Raw genomic sequence first — 22500 nt, 5'->3', positions numbered from 1 at the left:
ATGACCAGTCAGTTGTGTTATCCACCTCATTATAATGACCAGTCAGTTGTGTATAATGACCAGTCAGTTGTGTTATCCACCTCATTATAATGACCAGTCAGTTGTGTTATCCATCTCATTATAATGACCAGTCAGTTGTGTTATCCACCTCATTATAATGACCAGTCAGTTGTGTTATCCACCTCATTATAATGACCAGTCAGTTGTGTTATCCATCTCATTATAATGACCAGTCAGTTGTGTTATCCATCTCATTATAATGACCAGTCAGTTGTGTTATCCACCTCATTATAATGACCAGTCAGTTGTGTATAATGACCAGTCAGTTGTGTTATCCACCTCATTATAATGACCAGTCAGTTGTGTATAATGACCAGTCAGTTGTGTTATCCACCTCATTATAATGACCAGTCAGTTGTGTTATCCACCTCATTATAATGACCAGTCAGTTGTGTTATCCATCTCATTATAATGACCAGTCAGTTGTGTTATCCACCTCATTATAATGACCAGTCAGTTGTGTTATCCACCTCATTATAATGACCAGTCAGTTGTGTTGTCCATCTCATTATAATGACCAGTCAGTTGTGTTATCCACCTCATTATAATGACCAGTCAGTTGTGTTGTCCACCTCATTATAATGACCAGTCAGTTGTGTTATCCACCTCATTATAATGACCAGTCAGTTGTGTTATCCACCTCATTATAATGACCAGTCAGTTGTGTTATCCATCTCATTATAATGACCAGTCAGTTGTGTTATCCACCTCATTATAATGACCAGTCAGTTGTGTTATCCACCTCATTATAATGACCAGTCAGTTGTGTATAATGACCAGTCAGTTGTGTTATCCATCTCATTATAATGACCAGTCAGTTGTGTTATCCATCTCATTATAATGACCAGTCAGTTGTGTTATCTACCTCATTATAATGACCAGTCAGTTGTGTTATCCACCTCATTATAATGACCAGTCAGTTGTGTTATCCATCTCATTATAATGACCAGTCAGTTGTGTATAATGACCAGTCAGTTGTGTTATCCACCTCATTATAATGACCAGTCAGTTGTGTTATCCATCTCATTATAATGACCAGTCAGTTGTGTTATCCATCTCATTATAATGACCAGTCAGTTGTGTTATCCACCTCATTATAATGACCAGTCAGTTGTGTTATCCACCTCATTATAATGACCAGTCAGTTGTGTATAATGACCAGTCAGTTGTGTATAATGACCAGTCAGTTGTGTTATCCATCTCATTATAATGACCAGTCAGTTGTGTTATCCATCTCATTATAATGACCAGTCAGTTGTGTTATCCATCTCATTATAATGACCAGTCAGTTGTGTTATCCACCTCATTATAATGACCAGTCAGTTGTGTTATCCATCTCATTATAATGACCAGTCAGTTGTGTTATCCACCTCATTATAATGACCAGTCAGTTGTGTTATCCACCTCATTATAATGACCAGTCAGTTGTGTTATCCACCTCATTATAATGACCAGTCAGTTGTGTTATCCATCTCATTATAATGACCAGTCAGTTGTGTTATCCACCTCATTATAATGACCAGTCAGTTGTGTTATCCATCTCATTATAATGACCAGTCAGTTGTGTTATCCATCTCATTATAATGACCAGTCAGTTGTGTTATCCACCTCATTATAATGACCAGTCAGTTGTGTTATCCATCTCATTATAATGACCAGTCAGTTGTGTTATCCATCTCATTATAATGACCAGTCAGTTGTGTTATCCATCTCATTATAATGACCAGTCAGTTGTGTTATCCACCTCATTATAATGACCAGTCAGTTGTGTTATCCATCTCATTATAATGACCAGTCAGTTGTGTTATCCACCTCATTATAATGACCAGTCAGTTGTGTTATCCACCTCATTATAATGACCAGTCAGTTGTGTTATCCACCTCATTATAATGACCAGTCAGTTGTGTTATCCATCTCATTATAATGACCAGTCAGTTGTGTTATCCATCTCATTATAATGACCAGTCAGTTGTGTTATCCACCTCATTATAATGACCAGTCAGTTGTGTATAATGACCAGTCAGTTGTGTTATCCACCTCATTATAATGACCAGTCAGTTGTGTTATCCACCTCATTATAATGACCAGTCAGTTGTGTATAATGACCAGTCAGTTGTGTTATCCATCTCATTATAATGACCAGTCAGTTGTGTATAATGACCAGTCAGTTGTGTTATCCATCTCATTATAATGACCAGTCAGTTGTGTTATCCACCTCATTATAATGACCAGTCAGTTGTGTATAATGACCAGTCAGTTGTGTTATCCATCTCATTATAATGACCAGTCAGTTGTGTTATCCACCTCATTATAATGACCAGTCAGTTGTGTTATCCACCTCATTATAATGACCAGTCAGTTGTGTTATCCACCTCATTATAATGACCAGTCAGTTGTGTTATCCACCTCATTATAATGACCAGTCAGTTGTGTATAATGAACCAGTCAGTTGTGTTATCCACCTCATTATAATGACCAGTCAGTTGTGTATAATGACCAGTCAGTTGTGTTATCCATCTCATTATAATGACCAGTCAGTTGTGTATAATGACCAGTCAGTTGTGTTATCCATCTCATTATAATGACCAGTCAGTTGTGTATAATGACAAGTCAGTTGTGTTATCCATCTCATTATAATGACCAGTCAGTTGTATTATCCATCTCATTATAATGACCAGTCAGTTGTGTATAATGACCAGTCAGTTGTGTTATCCACCTCATTATAATGACCAGTCAGTTGTGTTATCCATCTCATTATAATGACCAGTCAGTTGTGTATAATGACCAGTCAGTTGTGTTATCCATCTCATTATAATGACCAGTCAGTTGTGTTATCCACCTCATTATAATGACCAGTCAGTTGTGTTATCCACCTCATTATAATGACCAGTCAGTTGTGTTATCCATCTCATTATAATGACCAGTCAGTTGTGTTATCCACCTCATTATAATGACCAGTCAGTTGTGTTATCCACCTCATTATAATGACCAGTCAGTTGTGTTATCCACCTCATTATAATGACCAGTCAGTTGTGTTATCCACCTCATTATAATGACCAGTCAGTTGTGTTATCCATCTCATTATAATGACCAGTCAGTTGTGTATAATGACCAGTCAGTTGTGTTATCCATCTCATTATAATGACCAGTCAGTTGTGTTATCCACCTCATTATAATGACCAGTCAGTTGTGTTATCCATCTCATTATAATGACCAGTCAGTTGTGTTATCCACCTCATTATAATGACCAGTCAGTTGTGTTATCCACCTCATTATAATGACCAGTCAGTTGTGTTATCCACCTCATTATAATGACCAGTCAGTTGTGTTATCCACCTCATTATAATGACCAGTCAGTTGTGTTATCCACCTCATTATAATGACCAGTCAGTTGTGTATAATGACCAGTCAGTTGTGTTATCCACCTCATTATAATGACCAGTCAGTTGTGTATAATGACCAGTCAGTTGTGTTATCCATCTCATTATAATGACCAGTCAGTTGTGTATAATGAGCCAGTCAGTTTGTTATCCATCTCATTATAATGACCAGTCAGTTGTGTATAATGACAAGTCAGTTGTGTTATCCATCTCATTATAATGACCAGTCAGTTGTATTATCCATCTCATTATAATGACCAGTCAGTTGTGTTATCCACCTCATTATAATGACCAGTCAGTTGTGTAATCCATCTCATTATAATGACCAGTCAGTTGTGTATAATGACCAGTCAGTTGTGTTATCCATCTCATTATAATGACCAGTCAGTTGTGTTATCCACCTCATTATAATGACCAGTCAGTTGTGTTATCCACCTCATTATAATGACCAGTCAGTTGTGTTGTCCATCTCATTATAATGACCAGTCAGTTGTATTATCCATCTCATTATAATGACCAGTCAGTTGTGTTATCCACCTCATTATAATGACCAGTCAGTTGTGTTATCCACCATTATAATGACCAGTCAGTTGTGTTATCCATCTCATTATAATGACCAGTCAGTTGTGTTATCCACCTCATTATAATGACCAGTCAGTTGTGTTATCCATCTCATTATAATGACCAGTCAGTTGTGTTATCCACCTCATTATAATGACCAGTCAGTTGTGTTATCCACCTCATTATAATGACCAGTCAGTTGTGTTATCCACCTCATTATAATGACCAGTCAGTTGTGTTATCCATCTCATTATAATGACCAGTCAGTTGTGTTATCCATCTCATTATAATGACCAGTCAGTTGTGTTATCCATCTCATTATAATGACCAGTCAGTTGTGTTATCCATCTCATTATAATGACCAGTCAGTTGTGTTATCCATCTCATTATAATGACCAGTCAGTTGTGTTATCCATCTCATTATAATGACCAGTCAGTTGTGTATAATGACCAGTCAGTTGTGTTATCCACCTCATTATAATGACCAGTCAGTTGTGTATAATGACCAGTCAGTTGTGTTATCCATCTCATTATAATGACCAGTCAGTTGTGTTATCCACCTCATTATAATGACCAGTCAGTTGTGTATAATGACCAGTCAGTTGTGTTATCCACCTCATTATAATGACCAGTCAGTTGTGTTATCCACCTCATTATAATGACCAGTCAGTTGTGTTATCCACCTCATTATAATGACCAGTCAGTTGTGTTATCCACCTCATTATAATGACCAGTCAGTTGTGTATAATGACCAGTCAGTTGTGTTATCCACCTCATTATAATGACCAGTCAGTTGTGTTATCCACCTCATTATAATGACCAGTCAGTTGTGTTATCCACCTCATTATAATGACCAGTCAGTTGTGTTATCCACCTCATTATAATGACCAGTCAGTTGTGTATAATGACCAGTCAGTTGTGTTATCCACCTCATTATAATGACCAGTCAGTTGTGTATAATGACCAGTCAGTTGTATTATCCACCTCATTATAATGACCAGTCAGTTGTGTATAATGACCAGTCAGTTGTGTTATCCATCTCATTATAATGACCAGTCAGTTGTGTATAATGACAAGTCAGTTGTGTTATCCATCTCATTATAATGACCATTACATTTACATTACATTTAAGTCATTTAGCAGACGCTCTTATCCAGAGCGACTTACAAATTGGTGCATACACCTTATGACAACCAGTGGAACAGCCACTTGCATCTAAATCTTGTTGAGAAGGGGGGTGAGAAGGATTACTTACCCTTACTTACCCTATCCTAGGTATTCCTTGAAGAGGTGGGGTTTCAGGTGTCTCCGGAAGGTGGTGATTGACTCCGCTGTCCTGGCGTCGTGAGGGAGTTTGTTCCACCATTGGGGGCCAGAGCAGCGAACAGTTTTGACTGGGCTGATAACTGTACTTCCTCAGTGGTAGGGAGGCGAGCAGGCCAGAGGTGGATGAACGCAGTGCCCTTGTTTGGGTGTAGGGCCTAATGAGCCTGGAGTACTGAGGTGCCGTTCCCCTCACAGCTCCGTATAATGACCATGGTCTTGTAGCGGATGCGAGCTTCAACTGAAGCCAGTGGAGAGAGCGGAGGAGCGGGGTATAGAGAACTTGGGAAGGTTGAACACCAGACGGGCTGCGGCGTTCTGGATGAGTTGTAGGGGTTTAATGGCACAGGCAGGGAGCCCAGCCAACAGCTCATTGCATAATCAAGACGGAGATGACAAGTGCCTGGATTAGGACCTGCGCCGCTTCCTGTGTGAGGCAGGGTCACTCTGCGGATGTTGTAGAGCATGAACCTGACAGGAACGGGACACCGCCTTGATGTTAGTGAGAACGTCAGGGTGTTGTCCAGGATCACGCCATTCTTAGCGCTCTGGGAGGATGACACAATGGAGTTGTCAACCGTGATGGCGAGATCATGGAACGGGCAGTCCTTCCCCGGGAGGAAGAGGAGCTCCGTCTTGCTGAGGTTCAGCTTGAGGTGGTGATCCGTCATCCACACTGATATGTCTGCCAGACATGCAGAGATGCGATTCGCCACCTGGTCATCAGAAGGGGAAAGGAGAAGATTAATTGTGTGTCGTCTGCATAGCAATGATAGGAGAGACCATGTGAGGTTATGACAGAGCCAAGTGACTTGGTGTATAGCGAGAATAAGAGAGGGCCTAGAACAGAGCCCTGGGGACACCAGTGGTGACGCGTGGTGAGTTGACAGATTCTCGCCACGCCACCTGGTAAGCGACCTGTCAGGTAGGACGCAATCCAAGCGTGGGCATTATAGATGCCCAACTCGGAGAGGGTGGAGAGGAGGATCTGATGGTTCACAGTATCGATCAGCCGATAGGTCTAGAAGGATGAGAGCAGAGGAGAGAGAGTTAGCTTTAGCAGTGCGGAGCGCTCCGTGATAATGAAGAGCAGTCTCAGTTGAATGACTAGTCTTGAAACCTGACTGATTTGGATCAAGAAGGTCATTCTGAGAGAGATAGCGGTAGAGCTGGCCAAGGACCACGCTCAAGAGTTTTGGAGAGAAAAGAGAGAAGGGATACTGGTCTGTAGTTGTTGACATCGGAGGGATCATGTATTTTTTCAGAAGGGGTGCAACTCTCGCTCTCTTGAAGACGGGAGGGACGTAGACAGCGGTCAGGGATGAGTTGATGAGCGAGGTAAGGTAAGGGAGAAGGTCTCCGGAAATGGTCTGGAGAAGAGAGGAGGGGATAGGGTCAGCGGGCAGGTTGTTGGGCGGCACCTCCGTCATAAGACGCGAGATTTCATCTGGAGAGAGAGGGGAGAAAGAGGTCAGAGCATAGGGTAGGGCAGTGAGCAGAACCAGCGGTGTCGTTTGACTTAGCAAACGAGGATCGGATGTCATCGACCTTCTTTTCAAAATGGTTGTGTTAGTCATCTGCAGAGAGGGAGGAGGGAGGGGGGAGGATTCAGGAGGGAGGAGAAGGTGGCAATGACCAGTCAGTTGTATTATCCATCTCATTATAATGACCAGTCAGTTGTGTATAATGACCAGTCAGTTGTGTTATCCACCTCATTATAATGACCAGTCAGTTGTGTAATCCATCTCATTATAATGACCAGTCAGTTGTGTATAATGACCAGTCAGTTGTGTTATCCATCTCATTATAATGACCAGTCAGTTGTGTTATCCACCTCATTATAATGACCAGTCAGTTGTGTTATCCACCTCATTATAATGACCAGTCAGTTGTGTTGTCCATCTCATTATAATGACCAGTCAGTTGTGTTATCCACCTCATTATAATGACCAGTCAGTTGTGTTATCTACCTCATTATAATGACCAGTCAGTTGTGTTATCCACCTCATTATAATGACCAGTCAGTTGTGTTATCCATCTCATTATAATGACCAGTCAGTTGTGTTATCCATCTCATTATAATGACCAGTCAGTTGTGTATAATGACCAGTCAGTTGTGTTGTCCATCTCATTATAATGACCAGTCAGTTGTGTTATCCACCTCATTATAATGACCAGTCAGTTGTGTTGTCCACCTCATTATAATGACCAGTCAGTTGTGTTATCCACCTCATTATAATGACCAGTCAGTTGTGTTATCCACCTCATTATAATGACCAGTCAGTTGTGTTATCCACCTCATTATAATGACCAGTCAGTTGTGTTATCCACCTCATTATAATGACCAGTCAGTTGTGTTATCCACCTCATTATAATGACCAGTCAGTTGTGTATAATGACCAGTCAGTTGTGTTATCCACCTCATTATAATGACCAGTCAGTTGTGTATAATGACCAGTCAGTTGTGTTATCCATCTCATTATAATGACCAGTCAGTTGTGTATAATGACCAGTCAGTTGTGTTATCCATCTCATTATAATGACCAGTCAGTTGTATTATCCATCTCATTATAATGACCAGTCAGTTGTGTTATCCATCTCATTATAATGACCAGTCAGTTGTGTTATCCATCTCATTATAATGACCAGTCAGTTGTGTTATCCATCTCATTATAATGACCAGTCAGTTGTGTTATCCATCTCATTATAATGACCAGTCAGTTGTGTTATCCATCTCATTATAATGACCAGTCAGTTGTGTATAATGACCAGTCAGTTATGTTATCCATCTCATTATAATGACCAGTCAGTTGTGTTATCCACCTCATTATAATGACCAGTCAGTTGTGTTATCCACCTCATTATAATGACCAGTCAGTTGTGTTGTCCATCTCATTATAATGACCAGTCAGTTGTGTTATCCACCTCATTATAATGACCAGTCAGTTGTGTTATCTACCTCATTATAATGACCAGTCAGTTGTGTTATCCACCTCATTATAATGACCAGTCAGTTGTGTTATCCATCTCATTATAATGACCAGTCAGTTGTATTATCCATCTCATTATAATGACCAGTCAGTTGTGTATAATGACCAGTCAGTTGTGTTGTCCATCTCATTATAATGACCAGTCAGTTGTGTTATCCACCTCATTATAATGACCAGTCAGTTGTGTTGTCCATCTCATTATAATGACCAGTCAGTTGTGTTATCCACCTCATTATAATGACCAGTCAGTTGTGTTATCCACCTCATTATAATGACCAGTCAGTTGTGTTATCCATCTCATTATAATGACCAGTCAGTTGTGTTATCCATCTCATTATAATGACCAGTCAGTTGTGTATAATGACCAGTCAGTTGTGTTATCCATCTCATTATAATGACCAGTCAGTTGTGTTATCCATCTCATTATAATGACCAGTCAGCTGGTGACTGGTAGAGGTAGAGGTGTGTATCAGTCTGTTGTGTAGCTGGTAGAGGTGTGTATCAGTCTGTTGTGTAGCTGGTAGAGGTGTGTATCAGTCTGTTGTGTAGCTGGTAGAGGTAGAGGTGTGTATCAGTCTGTTGTGTAGCTGGTAGAGGTAGAGGTGTGTATCAGTCTGTTGTGTAGCTGGTAGAGGTAGAGGTGTGTATCAGTCTGTTGTGTAGCTGGTAGAGGTGTGTATCAGTCTGTTGTGTAGCTGGTAGAGGTAGAGGTGTGTATCAGTCTGTTGTGTAGCTGGTAGAGGTGTGTATCAGTCTGTTGTGTAGCTGGTAGAGGTGTGTATCAGTCTGTTGTGTAGCTGGTAGAGGTAGAGGTGTGTATCAGTCTGTTGTGTAGCTGGTAGAGGTGTGTATCAGTCTGTTGTGTAGCTGGTAGAGGTGTGTATCAGTCTGTTGTGTAGCTGGTAGAGGTGTGTATCAGTCTGTTGTGTAGCTGGTAGAGGTAGAGGTGTGTATCAGTCTGTTGTGTAGCTGGTAGAGGTGTGTATCAGTCTGTTGTGTAGCTGGTAGAGGTGTGTATCAGTCTGTTGTGTAGCTGGTAGAGGTAGAGGTGTGTATCAGTCTGTTGTGTAGCTGGTAGAGGTAGAGGTGTGTATCAGTCTGTTGTGTAGCTGGTAGAGGTGTGTATCAGTCTGTTGTGTAGCTGGTAGAGGTAGAGGTGTGTATCAGTCTGTTGTGTAGCTGGTAGAGGTGTGTATCAGTCTGTTGTGTAGCTGGTAGAGGTAGAGGTGTGTGTTTCTCAGCTGTTCTCTCAGTTCACTGACACATAATGGTGACTGTCTACACAATACACTGCCACGGGGTCTGGTGAGACGAGCCACACACACACACACACACACACACACACACACACACACACACACACACACACACACACACACACACACACACACACACACACACACACACACACACACACACACACACACACACACGACTCTCATTCTCACTCACAGTGTTCATCTGTGTTGTCCTTAAATGGCCTTAGGAGGGGAGCCTTCCTCACTTCAGACACAGTGTGTGTGTGTGTGTGTGTGTGTGTGTGTGTGTGTGTGTGTGTGTGTGTGTGTGTGTGTGTGTGTGTGTGTGTGTGTGTGTGTGTGTGTGTGTGTGTGTGTGTGTGTGTGTGTGTGTGTGTGGTGGAGGGGTCCCTGTGGTCCAGTTATAATGGATTAGATTGGCCAGGGAATACCAGACTTCAGCTCTCACAACACCTCTATGGAGCCTCTCCTCTCCTCTCCTCTCCTCTCCTCTCCTCTCCTCTCCTCTCCTCTCCTCTCCTCTCTCTCCTCTCTACTACTCCCTACCCCTCCTCTTCCCTCTACCTCCCTCCCTCCCTCCTCTTCCTCTCCTCCCTCTCCTCTCCTCTCCCTCTCCTCTCCTCTCCTCTCCTCTCCTCTCTACCTCTGGGCCAAACCCACTGGGCCAAACCTGTCCCAGTGGACAACAAGATGAGACAGGAGGCATGGAGTGAGAGGAGAGGACTGTTGGTCCTCTGGGACTGTTAAAGTGTTTAATAGAGTCGGGGTTGAATAGGAGATGACTGTTATTAATAGAATGTTGTTACTAAGGCTGTGTTATTAATATAATGTTGTTACTAAGGCTGTGTTATCAATAGAATGTTGTTACTAAGGATGTGTTATTAATAGAATGTTGTTACTAAGGATGTGTTATTAATAGAATGTTGTTACCAGGGCTGTGTTATTAATAGAATGTTGTTACTAAGGCTGTGTTATCAATAGAATGTTGTTACTAAGGATGTGTTATTAATAGAATGTTGTTACTAGGGCTGTGTTATTAATAGAATGTTGTTACTAGGGTTGTGTTATAATAGAATGTTGTTACCAGGGCTGTGTTATTAATAGAATGTTGTTACTAGGGCTGTGTTATTAATAGAATGTTGTTACTAAGGCTGTGTTATTAATAGAATGTTGTTACTAAGGCTGTGTTATTAATAGAATGTTGTTACTAGGGCTGTGTTATTAATATAATGTTGTTACTAGGGCTGTGTTATTAATATAATGTTGTTACTAGGGCTGTGTTATTAATAGAATGTTGTTACTAGGGCTGTGTTATTAATATAATGTTGTTACTAAGGCTGTGTTATTAATAGAATGTTGTTACTAAGGCTGTGTTATTAATAGAATGCTGTTACTAGGGCTGTGTTATTAATAGAATGTTGTTACCAGGGCTGTGTTATTATTAATAGAATGTTGTTACTAGGGCTGTGTTATTAATAGAATGTTGTTACCAGGGCTGTGTTATTATTAATAGAATGTTGTTACTAGGGCTGTGTTATTAATAGAATGTTGTTACTAGGGCTGTGTTATTAATAGAATGTTGTTACTAAGGCTGTGTTATTAATAGAATGTTGTTACTAGGGCTGTGTTATTAATAGAATGTTGTTACTAGGGCTGTGTTATTAATAGAATGTTGTTACTAGGGCTGTGTTATTAATAGAATGTTGTTACCAGGGCTGTGTTATTAATAGAATGTTGTTACCAGGGCTGTGTTATTAATAGAATGTTGTTACTAGGGCTGTGTTATTAATAGAATGTTGTTACCAGGGCTGTGTTATTAATAGAATGTTGTTACTAGGGCTGTGTTATTAATAGAATGTTGTTACTAGGGCTGTGTTATTAATAGAATGTTGTTACTAGGGCTGTGTTATTAATAGAATGTTGTTACTAAGGCTGTGTTATTAATAGAATGTTGTTACTAGGGCTGTGTTATTAATAGAATGTTTTACTAGGGCTGTGTTATTAATAGAATATTGTTACCAGGGCTGTGTTATTAATAGAATGTTGTTACTAAGGCTGTGTTATTAATATAATGTTGTTACTAGGGCTGTGTTATTAATAGAATGTTGTTACCAGGGCTGTGTTATTAATATAATGTTGTTACTAGGGCTGTGTTATTAATAGAATGTTGTTACTAGGGCTGTGTTATTAATAGAATGTTGTTACTAGGGCTGTGTTATTAATATAATGTTGTTACTAGGGCTGTGTTATTAATAGAATGTTGTTACTAGGGCTGTGTTATTAATAGAATGTTGTTACCAGGGCTGTGTTATTAATAGAATGTTGTTACTAGGGCTGTGTTATTAATAGAATGTTGTTACTAGGGCTGTGTTATTAATAGAATGTTGTTACTAGGGCTGTGTTATTAATAGAATGTTGTTACTAGGGCTGTGTTATTAATAGAATGTTGTTACCAGGGCTGTGTTATTAATAGAATGTTGTTACTAGGGCTGTGTTATTAATAGAATGTTGTTACCAGGGCTGTGTTATTAATAGAATGTTGTTACTAAGGATGTGTTATTAATAGAATGCTGTTACTAGGGCTGTGTTATTAATAGAATGTTGTTACCAGGGCTGTGTTATTATTAATAGAATGTTGTTACTAAGGATGTGTTATTAATATAATGGTGTTACCAGGGCTGTGTTATTAATAGAATGTTGTTACCAGGGCTGTGTTATTAATAGAATGTTGTTACTAGGGCTGTGTTATTAATAGAATGTTGTTACCAGGGCTGTGTTATTAATATAATGTTGTTACTAAGGCTGTGTTATTAATAGAATGTTGTTACTAGGGCTGTGTTATTAATAGAATGTTTTACCAGGGCTGTGTTATTAATAGAATATTGTTACCAGGGCTGTGTTATTAATAGAATGTTGTTACTAAGGATGTGTTATTAATATAATGTTGTTACCAGGGCTGTGTTATTAATAGAATGTTGTTACTAGGGCTGTGTTATTAATATAATGTTGTTACTAGGGCTGTGTTATTAATAGAATGTTGTTACTAGGGCTGTGTTATTAATAGAATGTTGTTACTAGGGCTGTGTTATTAATATAATGTTGTTACCAGGGCTGTGTTATTAATAGAATGTTGTTACTAGGGCTGTGTTATTAATAGAATGTTGTTACCAGGGCTGTGTTATTAATAGAATGTTGTTACTAGGGCTGTGTTATTAATAGAATGTTGTTACTAGGGCTGTGTTATTAATAGAATGTTGTTACTAGGGCTGTGTTATTAATAGAATGTTGTTACTAGGGCTGTGTTATTAATAGAATGTTGTTACTAGGGCTGTGTTATTAATATAATGTTGTTACCAGGGCTGTGTTATTAATATAATGTTGTTACTAGGGCTGTGTTATTAATAGAATGTTGTTACTAGGGCTGTGTTATTAATAGAATGTTGTTACCAGGGCTGTGTTATTAATATAATGTTGTTACTAAGGCTGTGTTATTAATAGAATGTTGTTACTAGGGCTGTGTTATTAATAGAATGTTGTTACTAGGGCTGTGTTATTAATAGAATGTTGTTACTAAGGCTGTGTTATTAATAGAATGTTGTTACTAGGGCTGTGTTATTAATATAATGTTGTTACTAGGGCTGTGTTATTAATAGAATGTTGTTACCAGGGCTGTGTTATTAATAGAATGTTGTTACTAGGGCTGTGTTATTAATAGAATGTTGTTACTAAGGCTGTGTTATTAATAGAATGTTGTTACTAAGGCTGTGTTATTATTAATAGAATGTTGTTACTAAGGCTGTGTTATTAATAGAATGTTGTTACCAGGGCTGTGTTATTAATATAATGTTGTTACCAGGGCTGTGTTATTAATATAATGTTGTTACTAAGGCTGTGTTATTAATAGAATGTTGTTACTAAGGATGTGTTATTAATAGAATGTTGTTACTAGGGCTGTGTTATTAATATAATGTTGTTACTAGGGCTGTGTTAATAATAGAATGTTGTTACTAGGGCTGTGTTAATAATATAATGTTGTTACCAGGGCTGTGTTATTAATATAATGTTGTTACTAGGGCTGTGTTAATAATAGAATGTTGTTACCAGGGCTGTGTTAATAATATAATGTTGTTACCAGGGCTGTGTTATTAATAGAATGTTGTTACTAGGTCTGTGTTATTAATAGAATGTTGTTACTAGGGCTGTGTTATTAATAGAATGTTGTTACTAGGGCTGTGTTATTAATAGAATGTTGTTACTAGGGCTGTGTTATTAATAGAATGTTGTTACCAGGTCTGTGTTATTAATAGAATGTTGTTACTAGGGCTGTGTTATTAATAGAATGTTGTTACTAGGGCTGTGTTATTAATATAATGTTGTTACTAAGGCTGTGTTATTATTAATAGAATGTTGTTACTAAGGCTGTGTTATTATTAATAGAATGTTGTTACTAAGGCTGTTGGCCGACCGAGATTTGTTTTAGTTGAGCAGCAGCAAATATATATACTACATTTATACTGTATATATTTAAATATATATATACTAAACACATACTGTATATATTTAAATATATATATACTACATACATACTGTATATATTTAAATATATATATATACTACATACATACTGTATATATTTAAATATATATATACTACACTTATACTGTATATATTTAAATATATATATACTACATATATACTGTATATATTTAAATATATATATATACTACATACATACTGTATATATTTAAATATATATATACTACATACATACTGTATATATTTAAATATATATACTACACACATACTGTATATATTTAAATATATACTACATATATACTGTATATATTTAAATATATATATACTACACTTATACTGTATATATTTAAATATGTATATACTACACACATACTGTATATATTTAAATATATATATACTACATATATACTGTATATATTTAAATATATATATATACATACTACATACATACTGTATATATTTAAATATATATATACTACATACATACTGTATATATTTAAATATATATATACTACATACATACTGTATATATTTAAATACATATATACTACATACATACTGTATATATTTAAATATATATATACTACATATATACTGTATATATTTAAATATATATATATACTACATACATACTGTATATATTTAAATATATATATACTACATACTAACTGTATATATTTAAATATATATATACTACATACATACTGTATATATTTAAATATATATATACTACATATATACTGTATATATTTAAATATATATATACTACTTTATACTGTATATATTTAAATATAATATACTACATTTATACTGTATATATTTAAATGTTGTTACTAGGGCTACTGTTATATAATATAATGTTGTTACCAGGGCTGTGTTATTAATAGAATGTTGTTACAGGGCTGTATATATTAATATAATACTTGTTACTATATATTTAAATTATTAATAGAATACTGTTATTTTAAATATATATATACTAGGGCTGTGTTATTTAAATATAATATTGTTACATACATACTGTATTATTAAATATAATATTGTTATACTGTATATATTTACTGTAATCTGTGTAATTCATTGCGGCTGCAAATGTATGTTTGATCCATAAATGTGGTTTGGAGGCTCCAATGGACGTTACTAACGGGCTGTGTTATTAGACAGAGGCGTAGACAGAGGGCGTCAGACTAGAGGCCAAATGTTCCGTTCGCCATTTGCCTCCACAATGTTGCATTACACGATTGTCAATGCACTGTATAATCACAAACTCACTTCCTTGACGACTGCCTTGACAACAGCTCTGTGTTACACGAGGAGGACGGATGTGTTTCTGGAGAGGCCGTTAAAATAGAATGTTGGATTACTGCAGGCCTGTGTTATTAATATAATGTTGTTACTCAGTCTCTCTCTCTCTCTCTCTCTCTCTCTCTCTGTCTCTCTCTCTCTCTCTCTGTCTCTCTCTCTCTCTGTCTCTCTCTCTCTCTCTCTCTCTCTCTCTCTCTCTCTCTCTCTCTCTCTCTCTCTCTCTCTCCCTCTCCCTCTCCCTCTCTCTCTCTCTCTCTCTCTCTGTCTCTCTCTCTCTCTCTCTCTCTGTCTCTCTCTCTCTCTCTCTCTCTCTCTCTCTCTCTCTCTCTGTTCTTACTAAGGTTGTAGGGCTCTGTTATTAATAGAATGTCTGTTACTAAGGATCTCTGTGTCTACTCTCTCTCTCTCTCTCTCTCTCTCTCTCTCTCTCTCTCTGTCTCTGTCTCTGTCTCTGTCTCTGTCTCTAATATAATGTTGTTACTGTCTCTGTCTCTGTCTCTGTCTCTCTTGCTTCTCTCTCTCTCTCTCTCTCTCTTAATATCTCTCTCTCTCTTCTCTCTCTCTCTCTCTCTCTCTCTCTGTCTCTGTCTCTGTCTCTGTCTCTTAATATAATGTTGTTACTAAGGCTGTGTTATTAATAGAATGTTGTTACTGTCTCTGTGTTATTAATATAATGTTGTTACTAAGGCTGTGTTATCATTTCTAATCTACAATGTTTGTTTGGTTATGGTCATTCCTGTTAATACAATACATCGTTATTCCAGTATTACTGTTCTCATTGTCGGCGTGGACACGTTGTTTGGGCGTGAACTACACTTGTGAGAAAAAAAAAAGTTGGTTATTTCATTCTTTCTTATTAATATTTTTGTCAATTGTCTTTTGTTACTAGGGCTGTGTTAATAATAGAGATGTTCTATCACTGAGAGCTGTGTTATTAATAGAATTTACTTCCATAGAGACATTCTATCACTGAGAATTCTAGAGTTCTATCAGAGTATTCTAGAGTTCTATCACTGAGTATTCTAGAGTTCTATCACTGAGAATTAATAGAATTCTATCACTGTAATTCTACAGTAATATCACGGAGAGTTCTGTGTTATTAATAGACATGTTGGTTACACATAGGGCTGTCCTGCATTCAAATGTAGGTATATAAATGTGTCCATTTGGGAGTTATTGGCTAAAGGGGACCGAGAGACTGAAAAACAGTTCTATTAGATAAACAGCCACCACTAACATTTGGCTTACTACTGACTCAACTCCTTATTTTAATGATGGAAAAATGTCTGTATAAAAGTATCACTAGCCACATTATATAATGTTTAATACCTTACATTACTCATCTCATATGTATATATTAATATACCATCTAATGTTACTATGGCTGTACCATTATTATATATCTTTATGTAATATTCTTTATCCCTTTACACTTGTGTGTATAAGGTAGTAGTTGTGAAATTGTTAGATTACTTGTAGATATGTATCCGCTACGGTGCCGCAGTCAAACGACCTCCCCTCATCACTGTCAAACGCTCCCTAAAACTTTCTAATCGACCTGGCCCGGGTATCCTGGAAGGACATTGTTCCGTTACTTGAGGGCCTGGTCATTCTTTAAAAGTAACTTCCTCACCATTTTAGATAAGCTGTCCGTTCAAAAAATGCAGAACCAAGAACAGATATAGCCCTTGGTTCACTCCAGACCTGACTGCCCTCGACCAGCACAAAAACATCCTGTGGCGGACTAATAGAATTAACAGTCCCTGTGATATGCAACTGTTCAGGGAATAGGAACCAATATATAGTCAGGAAAGCTACATTCTTCAGGCATATCCTGTAGCTAACTAAAAGTTTAAATCCATGGAGAACAAGAGCACCTCCTCCCAGCTGCCCACTGCACTAGGCTATAACACGGTCACCACTGATAAATCCATGATTATCGAAAACCATATATGGCCATGCCTTCCGCCTGGCCACTCCTACCTCGGCCAACAGCTCTGTAGCTCCTAAGCCTATTCTCCTTTACCCAAATAGATAGCAGATGTTCTGAAAGAGCTGCAAAACCTGGATAACCCCGTATAAATCAGCTGGGCTTGACAATCTGGACCCTATTTCTGAAACTATCCGCCGCCATTGTATTACCAGCCTTTTCAACTTCTTTCATATCGTCTGAGATCCCCATTTGGAAATATAGTCATCCGCCTCTTCAAAGGGGAGACACCCTGGACCCAAATGTTAAGACCTATATCCATTCTGCCCTGCCTATCTAAGGTCTTGAAAGCCAAGTCATAAACAGTCATACCATATTTAAATATATTCCGATATAGCCACGCTACAAACATATCATAACCACCATCGATAAAAGACATATATTTCATCGACCTTGCCAAATATATATATATTCTTATCGGCAGACTCATATACTGCCTACAATGTTTGCAGACATTCAGTGTGTCAAATAGGGCATGCTGTCCGGTCCTCTGGCAGTCTCTATGGGGGTGCCACAGGGTTCAAATCTATACTCTTTTCTCTGTATATATAATGTATATATTTAAATTCCCTATCCATATACTACACCATTCTATACTGTATATATTTAAATATGCTATATACCTACATATATACTGTTCCGTATATTTAAATAGTAAAACCATATACTACATACATACTGCATCATATTTAAATATGTGGACATCTATAAGTACCTAGGTGTCTGGCTACTGCAAACTCTCCTTCCAGACTCATATCAAACATCTCAATCGAAAATCAAATCAAGTCGGCTTTCTATTCCGCAAAAAGCCTCCTTCACTCACGCTGCCATACCTAGTAAAACTGACTATCCTATACATACTGTCATCTATTTTCCAAATATATAGCAAACTGGACAGTTTATACAGTATATTTTGTCACTAATAGGACCTTATACCACCCACCACTACTTGTATATAGTCGGCTGGCCCTCGCTAATATTCGTAGACCCACTGGCTCCAGGTCATCTACTGTATAAATTTAAATTCACTGGTCACGATATACCCACCCGTACATACATATTGTATATATCATCCCTAAATAACACCTCATATACTTCCAGTTCTCTGCTGCCTGTGACTGGACATACTGTATATTTTATTTAAATAAACATCTACTACTGATACATACTGTATATCTATTTAAATATACCCATTTTCACCTACCTCACCCCACAGTTTTTATTTATTTACTGCTCTTTTGCATAATATTTAAATGATCATCTGATCATTTATACTGTTAATCTATTCCCCTACCTCCTCATCCTTTTGCACTTGTATAAGACTCCCCTTTTTTTTCTACTGTGTTATTGACTTGTTAATATCACTGAGAACTCTGTGTTGTCTGTTCACACTGCTATGCTTTATCTTGGCCAGGTCGCAGTTGCAAATGAGCCTACATGGTTAAATAACTGAAATAAAAAAAATAAATAAAAAATATTACTGCATTGTCAGAACTAGAAGTTCAAGCATTTCGCTACACTGATTAACATATCTAACCATGTACTGTCTATTAGATTTGTTTTTAAATCTCCACCACGAATAAACTGTGGAGCTTCTCAAAGTAAATGTTTTCTTCACCTAAAAACAGCAAGTATTTGTAATTCTTGAGAATTCTAGTTCCTCAAAGTATTTGAAAAATTCCAGCTCTCTCTCCTTTATAACCACTCAGAGTGAAAGAGAAACATTTCATGCTCTGATCTGAGAATTGAACCCTGTGGTACTCCCATAGAGACTGCCAGAGATCCTCTCTCATTTTTTTGATGTTAGGTTCTTATTATCAACAATAACTATTCTGAAAGAGAAACATTTCATGCTCTGATCTGAGAATTGAACCCTGTGGTATAATAAGACTATAATATATGCCATTTTTTTGATGTTAGGTTCTTATTATCCAACAATAACCACTCAGAGTCATGTGTGAATACATTTCATGCTCTGATCCAGTGGAAACATCATAAAATAGCCCGACCTGATTACTTCTTATCAGTGGTTGACTTGGACTGGAATAGGTTCCAACTCATTTTGGGTTCCAACTGTTTCATATTCAGGTGAGCTCCAGAATACTTTAGAGATAATATTCTATAAGAGGAAGAGGAGCTCCATAACTGAGATAATATTCTATAAGAGGAAGAGGAGCTCAAGGTAGAACATTGATAATATTCTAGTAGAGGAAGAGGAGCTCGAGCAGTAGAACATTGAGATAATATTCTATTAGAGGAAGAGGAGCTCGAGCAGTAGAACATTGAGATAATATTCTATTAGAGGAAGAGGAGCTCGAGCAGTAGAACATTGAGATAATATTCTATAAGAGGAAGAGGAGCTTGAGCAGTAGAACATTGAGATAATATTCTATAAGAGGAAGAGGAGCTCGAGCAGTAGAACATTGAGATAATATTCTACAAGAGGAAGAGGAGCTCGAGCAGTAGATCATTTGAGGTGAAGGTACTCAGCTCCTGGCCAAGTCAAGCACTGCATCTTATCCATTACTCAACTAGCCTACAGATGTGTCTGGAAACTCTGAAGACCCAGAATATTTTATACAGTGTTATAAATTTACTTGGCCCCGACTCAAGTTAATAGTTTATACAACATGTCAAGTTCGTTGCAGACAGGCCATATAAAGCCAATGTGATTTATAGAATATTTAATTTTTTTATCAGGATATTTTCTACCTGCAGGTTGCAATGTTTTTATTTTGTTGTCTTTATGTAGACTATTTTCTTTACCATAAGTTGGCAATAGAAGTTACTTTTTTAGGTTAGTATCATTTTCATTTAGATTTGGATATCATTTTGATTTAACACATTACAATATATTTTGACATATGAAGACGTTATTATAAATTAAATTAAACTTTTCCACAGAAATGTGTGAAAACCACGACTGGCATGCAGATGGGGTAGAGACGGTAAGGTCATTCAACATGAGAAAGGTTGCCGACTCCTAACCTATTACCGGCAACTTCAGGAGAGTAATGGCAGAATCTGCTAACGCCAGCAGGAGTGGGAGGAGAATAATCGGTTCAGGTTAATTAAGGTTGTTTTTCTTTCTTCTGGTTATCTAGATCTCTGGCTCCCTCTTGAGTCATTTGTGTCTTATTTCAGTGAACATGAAGTTTATAGTATCAGATAAGCTCAACGTAGTTGATTTTTTAAAACACATAGGGGGTGTCTATAAATGGAAAAATACACATTTTAAAAATGTCGACCAATCGCCTGGACAAAAGAACAGAAGACTTTCGGTCGACCATTTAAAAAAAAATTGTAGTAGTGTAGTTTGCAAGTAGCTCTGTAGAGTAGTAGCGTCTGCTAGTGTAAATGTAAATGTAGTGTAGTAGTATTAGTGTAGTAGTGTAGTTGTAGTAGTAGTGTAGTAGTAGTAGTGTAGTTGTAGTAGTGGTAGTAGTAGTAGTGTAGTAGTAGTAGTAGTAGTAGTGTAGTGTAGTAGTAGTGTAGTAGTGTAGTAGTGTAGTAGTAGTGTAGTAGTAGTGTAGTAGTAGTAGTGTAGTAGTAGTAGTAGTGTAGTAGTAGTGTAGTAGTGTAGTGTAGTAGTAGTGTAGTAGTGTAGTAATAGTGTAGTAGTAGTGTAGTAGTAGTTGACTTACTCAGTGACTGTCTTGGAGGACTTCTCTCTCTTGAAAGCCAGTTGGTATTTCAGACTCTCCACTTCCTTCTTCATCTGGGGCAGATCCATCTCATCCATGACTGCTGATTGGCTGGGGGAGGTTACCCTGGCGACCTGGGGGTAGTAAGTAAGTAAGTCAAGTTAGTATTCTGAAGCAGAACGGCTCATAGAAGCCAATAACATGTTATTGATCAACAGACGCTGAATACAACAGGTGTAGTAGACCTTACAGTGAAATGCTGAATACAACAGGTGTAGTAGACCTCACAGTGAAATGCTGAATACAACAGGTGTAGTAGACCTCACAGTGAAATGCTGAATACAACAGGTGTAGTAGACCTTACAGTGAAATGCTGAATACAACAGGTGTAGTAGACCTTACAGTGAAATGCTGAATACAACAGGTGTAGTAGACCTCACAGTGAAATGCTGAATACAACAGGTGTAGTAGACCTTACAGTGAAATGCTGAATACAACAGGTGTAGTAGACCTTACAGTGAAATACTGAATACAACAGGTGTAGTAGACCTCACAGTGAAATACTGAATACAACAGGTGTAGTAGACCTTACAGTGAAATGCTGAATACAACAGGTGTAGTAGACCTTACAGTGAAATGCTGAATACAACAGGTGTAGTAGACCTTACAGTGAAATGATGAATACAACAGGTGTAGTAGACCTCACAGTGAAATACTGAATACAACAGGTGTAGTAGACCTCACAGTGAAATACTGAATACAACAGGTGTAGTAGACCTTACAGTGAAATACTGAATACAACAGGTGTAGTAGACCTTACAGTGAAATACTGAATACAACAGGTGTAGTAGACCTCACAGTGAAATGCTGAATACAACAGGTGTAGTAGACCTTACAGTGAAATGCTGAATACAACAGGTGTAGTAGACCTTACAGTGAAATACTGAATACAACAGGTGTAGTAGACCTCACAGTGAAATACTGAATACAACAGGTGTAGTAGACCTTACAGTGAAATGCTGAATACAACAGGTGTAGTAGACCTTACAGTGAAATGCTGAATACAACAGGTGTAGTAGACCTTACAGTGAAATGCTGAATACAACAGGTGTAGTAGACCTTACAGTGAAATGCTGAATACAACAGGTGTAGTAGACCTTACAGTGAAATGCTGAATACAACAGGTGTAGTAGACCTTACAGTGAAATGCTGAATACAACAGGTGTAGTAGACCTCACAGTGAAATACTGAATACAACAGGTGTAGTAGACCTTACAGTGAAATACTGAATACAACAGGTGTAGTAGACCTTACAGTGAAATACTGAATACAACAGGTGTAGTAGACCTTACAGTGAAATGCTGAATACAACAGGTGTAGTAGACCTTACAGTGAAATGCTGAATACAACAGGTGTAGTAGACCTCACAGTGAAATGCTGAATACAACAGGT

The 22500-nt window shown here is 37.7% G+C and overlaps 1 protein-coding gene across 1 annotated transcript in view; it reads right to left on the bottom strand.

Annotated features, from left to right (window-relative positions):
• The window catches only part of LOC127924467 (guanine nucleotide-binding protein G(I)/G(S)/G(O) subunit gamma-13-like), a 39642-nt gene that overhangs the window by 2333 nt on the left and 14809 nt on the right, over nucleotides 1-22500 (bottom strand). Inside the window, exon 2 of the mRNA XM_052509184.1 lies at nucleotides 21049-21182. Within this exon, the coding sequence (XP_052365144.1) occupies nucleotides 21049-21146 (98 nt within the window). The 5' untranslated portion in view covers nucleotides 21147-21182. The remainder of the gene's footprint in view (nucleotides 1-21048; nucleotides 21183-22500) is intronic.

The sequence above is a fragment of the Oncorhynchus keta genome, unplaced genomic scaffold (genome assembly GCF_023373465.1).
Source record: "Oncorhynchus keta strain PuntledgeMale-10-30-2019 unplaced genomic scaffold, Oket_V2 Un_contig_4081_pilon_pilon, whole genome shotgun sequence".
Lineage (NCBI taxonomy): Eukaryota > Metazoa > Chordata > Actinopteri > Salmoniformes > Salmonidae > Oncorhynchus > Oncorhynchus keta.
The sequence above is the reverse complement of the archived record's forward strand: the minus strand, read 5'-3'. Positions and strand labels throughout refer to the sequence as shown.